Genomic DNA, 15,914 nt, shown 5'->3' with positions numbered 1-15,914 from the left:
ACATCCCGATTTTCCGTATTTTGAAGCCACCGAAATGGCTGAAATTTGCTATTTAATCGTCCATCAGTAAAGGTCCTCGTCTACCTATATTCCCCATAGAAGCGTATCTCTTGATTTTCGGTATTTTGAAAGTTTCACCCATATTATATTACCGTAATATAGGAAGTTTGGTATTTGCTTGGTATTTGCGGTATTTTGATATTGCTGAAATTTGGTATTTAGTCTTCTTCATAAAAGAAAGGAAACTAATTGTTGCATTTTACTTCAATACAACTCGTGGTGGAGGGTAAAACAAGTTCGGCCCGGCCGAACTTAACGCCTTTCGTACTTGTTTTCTAATATTTTTCTCATTTCGGAATCGTATATTCATTCTAGGGTCGTACCATGGTCGTGTCGCAAGAAGGACCCACAGAACACACCTATCAACTGGATGAAGGTTTGGTTGAATTTGGAACCGCAGTGAATGATAGCGATTTTGGACGCGCCGTTCATTTCCTCGAAACATTGGGCGATAAACCGGCAGCTAAAGCAATGTGGCATAACTTGGCAATCATATCAATGGAAGATGGTAATTTACGTGTGGCCCAACGTTGTTACGCTGCTCTGGGTAATGTATCCAAGGCTTACTATTTGAATGAAATGATAGAAGAAGCAGATAAATTTGAAGAATCAACCGGATCTCCTGGTATTCAATGTCCTGAAGTGCGGGCCAAATTGGCGCTGCTTTCATCTGATCTAAGAACAGCCGAGCGAATCTATTTGGAACAGGGTGATATGGAAGCTGCTCTAGAAATGTACAAGAAATTGAGAATGTGGGATGAGGCAGTGAGTTTGGCGGAAAGAAGAGGTTATTTGGGTCTAGCCGAATTGAAGGAAGATCAAATGTCATTTCTCCTGGCAACGGGCCAAGAAGAGAAGGCTGGTCAAGTGTTGGAGGATCAGGGCGAAGTTGAAAAGGCCATGACCTTGTTTTTAAAGGCAAATAAACCAGCTCGGGCAGCAAGACTGGCCTTAAAGACTCCTCATCTAATGGATGATCATCCTCTAATGATGAAAGTGACCGAGGGTTTGGTTAATTCAGGTAAGTGTCCATGACTTTCTCTCTCTCTCCCTCTCTCTCCCTCCAAAAACTAACAAATTATGTTTTAACAGAACTTTTCGAAATGGCCGGTGATATAGCATACCGTTTGTCACGGCCTGAGGCAGCCCTAACATTGTATCGTAAAGGTGGAGCTTTTGCCAGAGCTCTAGATTTGGCACGCCAGTTGGCACCCGATGAAGTTACAGCGCTTGAAGAAGAATGGGGCGACTGGTTGGTGTCACGCAAACAACTTGATGCATCCATTAACCACTACATCGAAGCTGGGGCCACACAAAAAGCCTTGGAAGCTGCAGTGGGTGCCAAGCAGTGGCGAAAGGCTGTACAAATAGCCAAAGTTTTGGATGAACCGGAAGAGATTCAACGTTACGCTCTAGATTTGTCAAAGCACTTAGCCTTTGCCGGAGATGTCGATGGAGCTGAGGATCTCTTGGTTCGAGCAAACTTGTTCAAGGAAGCCATCGAGCTCTTGAACCGACATGGCAAATGGGAAAGGGCCTATTCCATTGGTGAAAAATACCTTAAAACAGAAGAGATGCGTGATCTCTTTGTAAATTTAGCCGGTGGTTTGGAAGAACAAGGCAAATATCGAGATGCCGAAAAAGTGCTTTTGGCAGTAAATGAACCAGACCTGGCAATTGCTATGTATAAACGTCGAGAGCTCTATGACTCAATGATACGATTGGTGGAACGCTATCACAAAGATCTGCTTGAGAGCACCCATCAGCACTTAGGCCGCACGTTAGAATCCAAGGGCAAATTTAAGAATGCCGAAGTCCATTATCTGGCAGCTGGTGATTGGAAATCGGTGGTTCACATGTATTGTACTGCTGGTCGTTGGGAAGATGGCTATCGGGTGGCCAAACAAAAGGGAACCGATGGTGCTAGTAACCAAGTGGCATACATGTGGGCTAAATCAATGCCCGTAGAGAGTGCAGTGCGTCTACTGAATAAACTGGCTTTACTAGACACGGCTGTGGGCTTTGCCTGTGATTCGGGTCAATTTGATTTTGCCATGGATCTTTGTCGCTTCGCAGGTAAATCCACCGATGAAGTCCATCTCAAAATAGCAATGTCCCTAGAAGATGAAGGCAAATTTGAGCTAGCCGAAGCTGAGTTTATTAAAGCCAACAAACCCAGGGAGGCAATATTGATGTATACACATGCCGGTGATTGGTCGGCAGCCTTAAATGTTGCCGAAACTCATTTACCAGAAGCTGTGACAGAAATTCTTATCAGCCAAGCCAATGCAGCCCTTGAGACTAGAAATTTCTCAGACTATGAAGATCTTATGCTTAGGGCCCATCGTCCCGACCTTATAATAGATTGTTACAAAAACGAAGGAATGTTCGATGAAGCCATACGCATAGCTGAAGATCATTTACCGGGAGCTTTGAACGATTTAAGACGTTTGCAAGCCCAGGAATTGCGTCGTAATGGTACCGCCAATAGCGGCCAAGCTAATGATTCCAGAGCCTATCTCCAAAAAGCTGCAGAGTTTGCGAAGAAGGAAGATTTTCGCAAAGCTGCAGAATGTCTTATGCAAATTGACAATACAAATGCTGAAGATGCAACAACCGTGGAAAGAGCTTTGCTAAGAGCTGCTGAAATATGCAATCAATTCCTCGAGGGAAAAGATGCCACGGATATAGCCAATCAACTGGGGCCGCGTTTATTGCAAATCAAACAAATTGGCCCCGCTGCCCAGTTATATTTGGCTGCCGAAATGCCTAAAGAAGCGGTAGATGTATTCATTAAGGCCGAGCAGTGGCCCAAAGCTAGGCGTTTGGCCAAAGAGTTAGATCCGGAGCTAATGGCTTATGTGGAAAATCAACAGAAAACTCGTCTCAAAAGTGAGGGTAATGTGGAACAGTTGGCAGATATAGGTAAGGGATTAAAAAATACATTAGTGAAAGGTGCGATATATTTGCTTTGCTTGCAGATATAATTAGCGCCTTAGATATGCTGGCTGAACAGGGCCAGTGGCAACGTTGCCTAGACAAAGCCAAACAAATCAGCTCTGCTGTCCTGCACAAATATGTTGCTTTATATGCTGCCCAGCTCATTAGAGATGGTGACAGTGTCTCCGCACTTGGCCTGTACACGAACTATGGTGCACCACCACTGGAAGCAAATTTTAATATTTACACCAGAATTGCCATGGATTGTTTTGCTATGCGTGAAGAGGCGTGTTCAGATGGCCTATGGAGAAAATTGCGAGATTTCCTATATCGTTTGTTTCAGGTAAGTTTGAGGTCCAAAATTGAGTTTTTTTGAATTACACTTACTCCAAGCCAAACAACAGAACTAGGGTCTCACACAAAATAAATAAGTAAAAAATCCTTTAATTCGGCTGTGGCGAACTTGTTACACCATTCATTATAAAATATTCTGAACTAAATAGAAGTTTTGTGACCTTTGGAAACCTCAAATGTCAAATAACAGGTAGTTTGGTCATAAGAATGTAGCTAAAAACCTCAAAATACCTAAAATCGGAAGGTAGCCTTATATGGGAGCTATAACAATACATGGACCTATATTGACAATTTCCATTGTAAATGTTTGGCGAACACTAGGAACCTCACATGTAAAATTAACTCTACTTCTTTAGAAAAACTTAGCTAGAATTCTCAAAATACCGAAAATGGGCTATACAATTTTTGGTGAAGATTTGTTGTGACCACTAAGAACCTGAAATCTCAAATTAAAGTTAGTTTTGTTATATACTTACTTACTTAGCTGGCCCATTACAGAACATTTGTTCTATAAGCCGAACTAAGAAAATATCTCCAATAACTTTTTTGCACACATGGGATCGATGGGGACGTTGCTTCTAATGTTACACCCTAGCTCTGTACCAAAATCAAGCTTTGTGGGAATTTTTGCTATTTCCCCCTTATACGCATGTCTATTTTGACTGGGCTATATGCATTTTCCGGAATCCGTGTTGATGTTGGGTAACTGGAAACAGCTTCTTATTGTGGAGAGGAGTAATGCCTCTCGAATCTTTGCTTCTGTCTACAGGAAGGAAATCGGCCTGGACGATTCACCTCTGCTGGCATCCTTGCCAGACTTCAGTAGCGGGACCACCCTGCCAACTTCTCGTACAACATAAGTGGCTAATGATAGGTTGAGGGCACCTGTTAAATACTCAACTCCGGATTCATCCAGCATAGTTCCGTGTGGACCCAATGCTTGTGATTTCGGGTATTCGACCAGCAGGTATGGGGCGAGCAGCTGCTGCAGTGCTGATATCCTGGAAAATTCTCTCATCTACCCAAGGATCTGAGGGAATGGGCAGCTCTCAGAAGTGCTGATTGGTAAATTCTCTGAACCCTTGTCAATCAGCTTTCCCATTGTTCAGAAAAGTGCGGCGTTCAGAGTTATGAAGTCGGGTGGTCTGTTTACGGAGACAATGAGCGGAAGATGATCGGAGCTAAAGAAAATGTCGGGTTCCCAGGACACGTCGTTTATCAAACCTGGTGTCACAATGGTGATATCTGGCGAGTTATGGCAATCGCTTCTTATCCTTGCAGGATCATCTTCACAGACAATAATATTTCATGTTTGAGGGCAGCCGCTGGACGGAGATTCTTTCGTATCAGTTCCTTAACTAGAACCGCCCGCTTTCGGATCATCTTCTACGTCGTCATTGCTTAGGACATGAAAAAATCGGAGCCATCTTTGAAGTGTAGACACTCCATACACCCATTGCATTGTCCAACCTGCAATCTTTGTCAATAATAAATCGGATTTATTATAATCATAACAACATTAACAATCTATTCTGTTCTCTTCCAGGCGTTGAAATCATCCGATTTCTCAAATGCTCCGATTTCTGAAAATATAGAAAAGTATTTGCTAATTGCACATTATTATTGTGCTCGCAGTGCTTGTCGTCAGGTGCCGGCGCTACAGCCCATTGCCTTGCGTATATCGATAGCTCTAATGCGCTACACTGACATTATTCCCGTGGATAAGGCCTTCTTTGAAGCCGGCATGGATTTACGTAATGCTAATCGTGAAGCTGAAGCATTTGTTATACTTAATCATTATTTGGATGTGTGTGAAGCCATAGAGGATGGTACCGGAAATCTGGTTGATCATAGCGATTTGGAATCTACCGATTTTCCCAGCTCTGTACCAATACCAGAAGAAATACATTTGAAACATGATCCCGGATTACATGAAGAGGTTAGAGAATGGGTGCTGGCAGTTAGTATGGACCAACAAGTGGATCAGGTAGGTTGTTTTTTGTTGGTATTGCCAAGTTTCCCGAGGATTATTAATAACGTTTTTATATTTTCTCCAGGTATTGCCGGTCGATGATCGTGGTTTATATGAATCCAGTTTGGGAGCTAATGATGTTGCGTGCGTTCTAAGTGGTTATCCCGTTAGAGGACGACAGCCAGTCACTTTCCAATCATCAACACGCCAGGCCAATCGTGATGTCTGGAGCAAATTTGCTGTATCTATGAAATTATCAGCCACAAGTGAAGTTAGTGATATCATTGCCTTCACCGAGAAATGGAATGGATTGGCGAATTTTGTAATGCACTAATTGATGATGTTGTACCGGATTTAGTTTTTTTTTTGCTTCTATTAAATGTTCTAAATAACAAGTAAAAAAGTATCAGTGGGCTTTGTCGCCAGTGATATACCCTTAGTCTGTGTGAATTAATCTTTTATCTATGGACAGATCGAACGTCGCCTACACAACTTTTTCCCCCAAAAATGTTGGGGGCTTTATGGACTTGCCGACAAAAATATCGTAAGTTTTCGGATATTTATCTTGAGGATAGTGGAGGTTCCAATTAAATGCTTAAGTTTTGCTGATAAATAAATTTGATTAAAAGCGCAAAAGTTTGCATAGGAGGAGGTAACTGAAGGAATGGCCCGACATAATCCATTTTGAAAGTGATCTTATTTAGGGAGTCAGGATTTAAAGCTTTTGGACTATTATGCCATGAAGCGTGGACTTAGCCAACAAACACAGAATATTTCTATAAAAAAATACCAAAATAAATTTTCAAAGAATGCTCGAACAGTTTAATATACAGTAAAACCCACATTTCTTTTATAATTCCATTTTGAAAAAAAAAAACAAGTAAAAAAAGTTAAGTTCGGCCGGGCCGATCTTTTTATACACACCACCATAAAATATTCTGATACTAAATATGGAATATTATTTTTTTTTTTCTTGTCCACAATTTTGGTTGGAAATATTTTGTGACCATGGATACCTAAAATGCATCTAAAAGCGTCTTCAACCGGGCTATATCAAAATACAGAAATCGAGAGGTACCGTTATATGGGGCCTATTCCAAAACATGGGCCTATGTTGACAGTTGTTGGTGGATATGTCTTATGATCACTGTCAAAGTGCAATTAGTTCGGTCAAAAACTGTACCTAAAATCCTCCAAATACCGAAAATCGAGAGGTACCGTTATATGGGGGCTATACTAAAACATGGACCTAAGTTGACGATTTTGGTGGAGATGTTTTGTGACCACTGGGAACCTCGAATGTAAAATTGCAGGAAGTTCTGTCAAATAATGTTGTTAAAATCCCCAAAATACCGAAAATCGGGAGGTGCCGTTATATGGGAGCTATACTAAAACATAGACCTACGAGTATGTTTACGGTTTTTGGTGGAGATGTTATGTGACTAATGGGAACCTCAAATGTAAAATTACAGGTAGTTCGGTCAAATAATGTAGCTAAAATCCTTAAAATACCGAAAATCGGGAGATACCGTTATATGGGGCCTATGCTAAAACATGGACCTATGTTGACAATTTTTGGTGGAGATGTTTTGTGACCACTGGGAACCTCAAATGTAAAACTACAGGAAGTTCGGTCAAATAATGTAGCTATAATCCTCAAAATATTGAAAATCGGGAGGTGCCGTTATATGGGGGCTATACTAAAACATGGACCTATGTAGTTCGGTCAAATAATGTAGCTAAAATTCTCAAACTATCGAAAATCGGGTGGTACCTTTATATGGAGGCTGTACCAAAACGTGGACCTATGCCCCTATCTTTTGGAATATAAGTTCGTTGATCACTAGGAACCCTACTTGTCAAATTATAGCTAATTCGGTTTGAAAATGTGACTAAAAATGGCAAAATACCTGAAATCTGGCGGTACTGCCTGCAGACACAAGACGCATCTTCCCAAAGTTTCAGCGTCCTATTTCTATTTTTGTGGATGCTAGAGTGATTACCACAGACAGACGGGCGGACGGACATGCACAGATCGACTTAGAATTTTACGCTGATCAAGACTATATATACTTTATAGGGTCGCAAATGATTATTTCAATGCGTTACAAACGGAAAAACAAACTTAATATACCATCCATACTATGGTGGAGTGTATAATAAAAAAAATTTTAGGGAGCACATCTATGGTTTTCACGGTGCTCTTGAATCAAATTTAAATGGATTTTGCTTACACTGGGAAGTTTTTGCGGTTTCTGAATCTACAATGTTCATAGATGGGAAAAATCAAAAAAACTTAAAAAAATCGCCGGAGCGCTTTTTAAATAAAACACGATTCCAGTTGACATTTTTAAGGGTTCCTCAGGTTTTCACGATTGTGCTTAGAAACCGCAAGTCCTTACGAAATGGGACTAAAGAAAATGTAGTAGCTATGAAAATTCTTTACAAGATTGATTTTTATGATATCTTCGTGGTTTTTACAGTTATTGAGATATAGAAGCTCAAATTAGGACAATGGATTGACTGTATCGCCTCCTTATAAAATAATGTCATGACTGCAATTTCCCAACTTAAACTTATATATTTTAAAAGCGGTACAACCTAGGAAAAAATTACGAAAGCCCATCATGTAGAGAATTCTTACAGCAACAACATATTCTTTAGTACCATTTCAAAAAGATTTGCAGTTTTCAAGCTAAATCCTGAAGACCTATGAAAAAAACTTAAACTTATATATTTCAAAAGCGGAACAACGTAGGAAAAAATTACGAAAGCCCATCATGTAGAGAATTCTTACAGCAACAACATATTCTTTAGTACCATTTCAAAAAGATTTGCAGTTTTCAAGCTAAATCCTGAAGACCTATGAAAAAATCTGAAAATTTGATCTGAACCTTTATATCTCAAAAATGGAAAAACCTGTAAAAAATATCAATCTGCCAATCTTGTACAGAATTTTCGCTGCTAAAACATTTTCTTTAGTCCCATTTCAATAGGACTTGCGGTCTCCAAGCAAAATCTTGAAAACCTAAAAAAAACTAAAAATATTAACTTTGATCGCGATTTATTAAAATATCCATCCAGAGATCTTTTCTTGTTTTTGGATTTTTCTCATCTATAAACATAGCTGTTTCAAAATTTGCAAAAACTTCCCTGGTGTAAGCAGTTTTTATTTAAAGTTAGTTAAGGTGCACTGTGTATACCATTGTTTTATAAGGAGGAGATACAGTCAATCCATTGTCCTAATTTGAACTTTTATATCTCAATAACGGTAAAAACTACGCAGATATCATAAAAGTCAATCTTATAGAGAATTTGCATAGCTACAACATACTCTTTAGCCCTGCTATTACGTAGGGGTCATTTGATGACCCAAATCGTATTTATCATCACCGTATGTCTTAATGGTGGGATATAATTAAAAGTCCTTACTACTCAGTGCATGAATTTTTGAGATAAACTGAAATCAATTAGTTTCACTAATATTTTGTGCTTAGAAGTCTATTTATTGTATGTGTATACACATAACATGTTAGGGTCATTTATATGTGGTATGTCAAAATTTAATTTTATTTTTTTTTAGCATTTCCTTACATATTTTTCTTGTTTTAGATGACAACAAAACAAAAAATAAATAAAGAATACAAAAAATTGGCATTTATTGTTGTAATTTTTACATTTAATAACAACTAATCCTAATGCTTTCAGTTCAGTGACCGATTTTTCACCGATAATATTGACATCGAATTTATGTAAATTTTTAGTTCCTTACTGAATTTATTAGTGATCAGAGAAACATTTTCTCTAATAAACACTTCAAGCTATTATCCCGCGCCTTAAAAACCTTTTAAAAATGTATACTATATATTTTTTTAAATAAATGGGTCATCAAATGACCCTAACATAGCGTATGTGATTTTTTTCTAACGTAGTAGCAGGGTTTTTAATAGGACTTGCGGTTTCCAAGCAAAATCGTGAAAAAATAAAAAACCCTTAAAAATATCGACTTGAATCGCGATTTATTTATAAAGCGCTCCGGCGATTTTATTAGTTTTTTTTTTATTTTTCTCATCTATGAACATTGTAGTTTCAGAATACGAAAAAACTTTTCAGGTGTAAGCACCTTCCATTTAAATTTGATTTAAGAGCACCGTGCTTTTGGTATAGAGGATAAGGAACAAATTCTGGTTTCAAATCTATTCGCGTTCACAAAATTGGCCGATGCGCGTAAAAGTCATAGCGATTTTTATTCTCTTATAAAGAAAAAATATTTAAAAATTTCTTATTTGTTGTATTGATAAAATGTATGCATATATCAGTAACAGCATTTGACGTCCATCCGTAGATGCACCATAATTTCTAAAACTTGTTTCTATTTACACGGAACATCACAAAAAAAATTAAGAAAAATCTGGGAGCAAATCTAAGTTATACTACCTCAGAGTCCGTATAAACCTCAAAAAAAAAAAAAAAAAAAAAAAATACGTACAGAATCTAGACAATGCGTAAAAATACATGAAAACAAGATTATAAACATTGGCTTTATAAATTGCATATTATGGCAACAACTAAAGAGAAAAAACTTGTTAATATATTATTCCAAATCCATTTTTTTTTTTTTTTTTGATCGAAAAAAAATTATAAACATTAAAATATAATTTAAAAAAATTAAGTTTCAGTGTATTATTTAGGAATGCACTTAAAACTAGAAAATAATTTGTCGCTTAGCCTCAATAAATATATTCTTTCTCATGATGGAATCTCTCAAATAAAACGCTTGCCGTTTAATTTTGCCCATTTATAATTTAAATGCTAGCGTTTTATTTGAGAGATTCCATCATGAGAAAGAATATATTTATTGAGGCTAAGCGACAAATTATTTTCTAGTTTTAAGTGCATTCCTAAATAAAACACTGAAACTTAATTTTTTTAAATTATATTCTATTTTCAACTTTTTAGTAAATACACTTTAACTTTTTAGTAAATAAATTTGTTCGTGTAGTACCGTTATATAAAGGCTATACCAAAACCTGGACTTATGTCCATAATTTTTGTTAGGGAAGTTTCTGTACCATTGTGGACTCCAAATGCCATGTTACAGCCAATTCGGCCTAAAAATGAAGATAAAATCCTTAAAACTCTTAAAATCGTGCCGTACCGCTATAAGGGGGCTATACCAAAACCTGGACCTATGTTCACAATTTTTGGTTGGGAAATGTCTGTATCATAGGAAATGCCAAATGACAACTAATTCGGTCAAAAATTAAGATAAAATCCTCAAAATACCTGATATCGGGTGGTGCCGCTATATGGGGGCTGTAGGAAAAATTGGACCCATATTCATGTATTGTCATCCAAATCTAAAAAGTGTGCAAAGTTTCAGTTCGATTGGTCAACTGTGTGGAAAATGAGTTACCAGATTTGAAATGCAATTTAAATAAAACACCGTTAAAACAATTTAAAAATGGTAAAATTGGACCAATATTGGTTTTGATTTCATATTCATGTATTGTCATCCAAACCTGAAAAGTGTGCAAAGTTTTAGTCTGATTGGTCAACTGCAACTGTGTCAAAATTGAGTTACCAGATTTGAAATACAATTTAAATAAAAAACACCGTAAAAACACTGTAAAAATGGTAAAATTAAACCAATATTGGTTTTGATTTCATATTCATGTATTGTCATCCAAATCTGAAAATTGTGCAAAGTTTTAGTCTGATTGGTCAACAGCAACTGTGTCAAAATTGAGTTACCAGATTTGAAATGCAATTTAAATAAATCACCTTTAAACACTGTAAAATGAACCAATATTTGTTTTAATTTCATATTCATGTATTGTCATCCAAATCTGAAAGTGTGCAATGTTTTAGTCCGATTGGTCAACTGCATCTGTGTTACCAGATTTAAACTAAACGGACCAAAGCAAGTTAAATAAAACACTGTAAAAATTATTTGGAAGTTCTCCAACTATTTCGCTAACGTCCCATACAATCAAGAAATATGGTTTACCATCGCGAAAGCTTAACTGCTTCCTGTGATAATTTCCCAGTTAAATCTTCGATGCAAAATCATGAGTTGAACCATGGATGCAAGTGATCTGGCATGTCATCTTTTTGTCATTTTCACTCATTAATTTTATATGAGCGTGACCCCCAAAAGATGACGTTCTTTTTTGGATCCTAAACATGTCATTTTAACCAATGCATTGACATGTCATTTTCACCAATGCTTTGGCATGTCATTTTAACCAATGCATTGAACGTCATTTTCACCCATTCTTTGACATGTCATTTTAACCAATGCTTTGACATGTCATTTTCACCAACCCCTTGGCATGACATTTTCATGTCTTGTTTGGAAAATAGAAATGCTGTATTGAAATATGGACAAACAAAACTTTATTAATTCAAATGAATTCAGGAAATAACGACAATTAATTGATCAGCAAAAAGTTTACATCCAAAATTGCAATGTAATCACCACCGCTGCAACGCAAAAGATTACTTCCTCCGTTCTCCGCAACTGATATTCTTTCATCTTACAAAAGGTTTTTTCTATTATCTTCCCATCACCAGTTCAAATATCGACATGGACTCCAAATGTACTCCTTTAAGTATTTTTATTTCGTAAATTACTTTTATTTTATAATTTTCTTATTTTATAACATTTTGGAAATTTATACTCTTTTGTTTAGTGACGAAAATATGTAGGGATCTACAACCCGGATTGCTTTAGGGATCTCTAAGAACAAAATGTAACGAACGGGGAGGAGAGACTTTTTCTGGAACATACCACTTATGCTTAATTAATTTATTTTTAATTGTTTCTTTCCCAGAGTCGTTTCTTTATTTTCAGATTCTTGTTCCTTTTCGTTTCGGACTTTTTTTCAAATTCCAAGAAGCGAGATTTGATTGATTTCGTTCTATGGATGTCAGATTTAGAACTTTTAAAATAGCAATGTGTGCAGTCCGATTCTATTTTTAGCTCGATGATTGGGACTTCATTTTTATTGCAGACATTTCGAGCTTCATACAATACCAACTGTTTAGAAGTTTTAGTTGTCTGATATGCAGGAAATGTAAGACAACATCACGACGACAGTTCTAACAACTTTGGTCTGTTCCAGAACCTGCAAGAATCTACTAATTTTTACTACGATAACCATTATTCCTTTAAGTCATCGGAAAAAAATAGTAGAAATTAGTAGATTTTTGCAGTACTGGAACATACCAAAATGAAAATAAACAGGTGTGTAAATAAAAACACAAACATCATCTCTATTGGAACGATGGAATGGGTACAAATGCTGATGAAAAGATCGGATCTTTCACGACTTCCTTTGAACCAATGCAAAAGATGACATGAAATCATCGCAAAGAACCCCTTCCTTCAAATTTTGCTGGGTTATGAAGAAAGGAAATTAAGAGTAATATTGAAATTACAATCATTCAAAACAATGTGAAAATTAAAAAGCCTGTTATTCGCGAATTAGTTTCACTCAGCGCCCATTGTTTGCCGTCAGTTGCATCCCACATTGCCGAAAACCTTAAAGTGGGTAAAAGTCCCGCAATGTGCATACGATTTTGATGCGCATCCGGTTTCATTAGCGCCCATCAAAAATACGTCGATATACATCTGTTTCAAATAGATTCTTCAAGAACCGCACATGTGCCTCCACATTCTATTTTGCGTAAAAGACCCATATTACTCGCGTATCTCTGTAATTTATTACACGCGTTTTCGCAAATATTATAATCGCGTATAAAGGATACCATTTATGTAAAAATGTTTAAAGAAAATCGCGGTTTAGTAGGCGGATTTGTCAAAATATATTTAGCAGACTTTCCTATTTCCGAGGTATCTATAACCGCGGTTTTAGTGGATGGATTCGGAAGGGCTCATTAGATCCGTCGCGTAAAAAAACTAAATTCACGCGGGGTTCAATGGAAATTGAATGACACTTGTAAATTTAAAACGCAAAAAATAGTTTTTTTTAAGAAAATTCACGCATCAAATTTTGGCCTTTAGACTCCCATTACTAGAATATTGTAAGGACCATACTCATGAGATATACATTAAACGACGTAAAATCACGGTTTATATATTCCTATTATGAGTTTGGAATATTATCTTTTTGCGCGTCCGGATTATTAAAAAAAAAATAAAAACCTCGAAATTCCGGCTTCCAAATGTCAGTATCAATTTTAGGTGAATGCAGTGGATATATCAAAAAATCATACACTATTATCATGTTGCTGTTCTGTGATTCATTCTTTGGGCATAAAATGTAATGTTTAAGGCCCCCAGTACCAAATGTGAAATTATGCGTTTCTAGATCGAGTTTCTTTGTCCCGGTCCACACTAGAGCGATTTCATTGAAAAAATGTCATGAAATTAGGTGTTCTTAGATCGAATATCGCCAATCAAATTGCAGCTACCGTTGAAGCTTGTCAGGAATCCGCAGGGTAGAGGCCGGCGTGTTGGTGCACCAGCTAAAACTTGGAGAAGGTCGATCGACGCATAACTACAAGCTGCAAACTATTCATGGAACGACGTCAATCAAGCATCGCACAACAGAGTTCGATACAAAAGAATGGTTGAGGCCCTATGCTCCACAGGCAGGGCTGCCAGATTATTTTTATGGAAAATCGTCAAAATGACGATTTTTATTTTAGAAATCGTCAAATCTATTTTATAAAATCGTCAAACATTAAAATACGCACTTTTATATATCTTTTAATATATTTTTTATTAAAAGAAACATAAAATCGATATTCAAGTTATTAAACATGTTTTTACTTCAATCAGTAAATTGAAGCAATTTATTTGATAAATAAGAATGTGAATAAACATTTCTTCATTAATGCATTTGAATCCATTTTTTGTTTTCCTCGATGTTTACGAAATGTGAAAATACATTAAAGATGTCGAAAAACTAAAAAAATGCTTTACAATCAAATATTTAAATTTTAAAACTTTCAGTTAATTGCTCTGTTCCAGAGTCTTTTATTATTGAAATGTTTCCCAGCAAAATTTGACGGAATGGGTTCTTTGCGATGACGTGATTTCATGTCATCTTTTGCATTGGTTCAAAGGAAGTCGTGAAAGATCCGATCTTTTCATTAGGATTTGAACCAATGCAAAGGAAGTCGTGAAAGATCCGATCTTTTCATCAGCATTTGTACCCATTCCATCGCTCCAATAGAGATGATGTTTGTGTTTTTATTTACACACCTGTTTATTTTCATTTTGGTATGTTCCAGTACTGCAAAAATCTACTAATTTTTACTATTTTTTCCGATAACATAAAGGAAAAATTGTTATCGTAGTAAAAATAAGTAGATTCTTGCAGTTTCTGGAACAGACCAAAGTTCCTGCATATCAAACAACTAAAACTTCTAAACAATTGGTATTATATGAAGTCCCAACCATCGAGCTAAAAATAGAATCGGACTGCACACATTGCTATTTTAAAAGTTCCCTTGTCTGTTCTAAATCTGACATAGAATGAAATCAATCAAATCTCGCTTCTTGGAATTTGAAAAAAGTCCGAAACGAAAAGGAACAAGAATCTGAAAATAAAGAAGAAACTACTTTTGGAAAGAAACAATTAAAAATAAATTAATTAAGCATAAATGGTATTTTCCATAAAAAGTCTCTCCTCCCCGTTCGTTACATTTTGTTCTTAGAGATCCCTAAAGCAAGCCGGGTTGTAGATCCCTACATATTTCCGTCACTAAACAAAAGAGTATAAATTACCAAAATGTTGTTATAAAATAACAAAATTATAAAATAAAAGTAATTTACGAAATAAAAATACTTAAAGGAGTGCATTTGGAGTCAATGTCGAAATCTGAACTGGTGATTGGAAGATAATTGAAAAAACCTTTTGTAAGATGAAAGAATATCAGTTTCGGAGAACGGAGGAAGTAATCTTTTGTGTTGCAGCGGTGGTGATTACATTGCAATTTTGGATGTAAACTTTTGAAAAACTAAACTGATAAATTTATTGTAGCTATTTCATGAATTCGTTTGAATTAATAAAGAGTTTTGTTTTTCATGAAAACCATATTTCAATACAGCATTTCCATTTTCCAAACAAGACATGAAAATTTCATGCCAAGGGGTTGGTGAAAATGACATGCCAAAGCATTGGTTAAAATGACATGTCAAAGCATGGGTGAAAATGACGCGTCAAAGCATTGGTGAAAATGACATGTCAAATCATTGGTGGAAATGACATGCCAAAGCATTGGTGGAAATGACATGTCAACGCATTGGTTAAAATGACATGCTTAGGATCCAGAAAAGAACGTCATCTTTTGGGGTCCACGCTCATATAAAATTCATCGATGAAGATGCTAAAAAGATGACATGCTAGATCACTTGCACCCATGATTGAATGTCATCTTTGGCATCGAACATTTTGCTGGGTTTACCAATTTTCCTTCATAAATTTTCCAAAAAATTAAAAAAAGAAGAAGAAGAAGAAAACTAGCAATTGCAATCCCACGGCAGCGGGTTCTTTCGTACCGGATTGACCCGAAACCATAGTGTTTCGGCCAGCGGCTGCCAACCCAGCATCAA

General features: G+C 36.5%; 1 protein-coding gene across 1 annotated transcript in view; it reads left to right on the top strand.

Moving 5' to 3' along the window:
- The window catches only part of Oseg2 (intraflagellar transport protein Oseg2), a 52,223-nt gene extending 46,458 nt beyond the window's left edge, over positions 1-5,765 (top strand). Inside the window, exons 7-11 of the mRNA XM_073986374.1 lie at positions 376-1,081; positions 1,153-2,985; positions 3,042-3,343; positions 4,901-5,341; positions 5,412-5,765. Of these exons, the coding sequence (XP_073842475.1) occupies positions 376-1,081; positions 1,153-2,985; positions 3,042-3,343; positions 4,901-5,341; positions 5,412-5,660 (3,531 nt within the window). The 3' untranslated portion in view covers positions 5,661-5,765. The remainder of the gene's footprint in view (positions 1-375; positions 1,082-1,152; positions 2,986-3,041; positions 3,344-4,900; positions 5,342-5,411) is intronic.
- Positions 5,766-15,914: the final 10,149 nt, after the last annotated feature.

The sequence above is a fragment of the Musca autumnalis genome, unplaced genomic scaffold (genome assembly GCF_047663935.1).
Source record: "Musca autumnalis isolate F117 unplaced genomic scaffold, ASM4766393v1 scaffold_4, whole genome shotgun sequence".
NCBI classification, from domain to species: domain Eukaryota; kingdom Metazoa; phylum Arthropoda; class Insecta; order Diptera; family Muscidae; genus Musca; species Musca autumnalis.
Note: the sequence above shows the minus strand (reverse complement) of the source record. Positions and strands in the feature narration are given on the sequence as shown.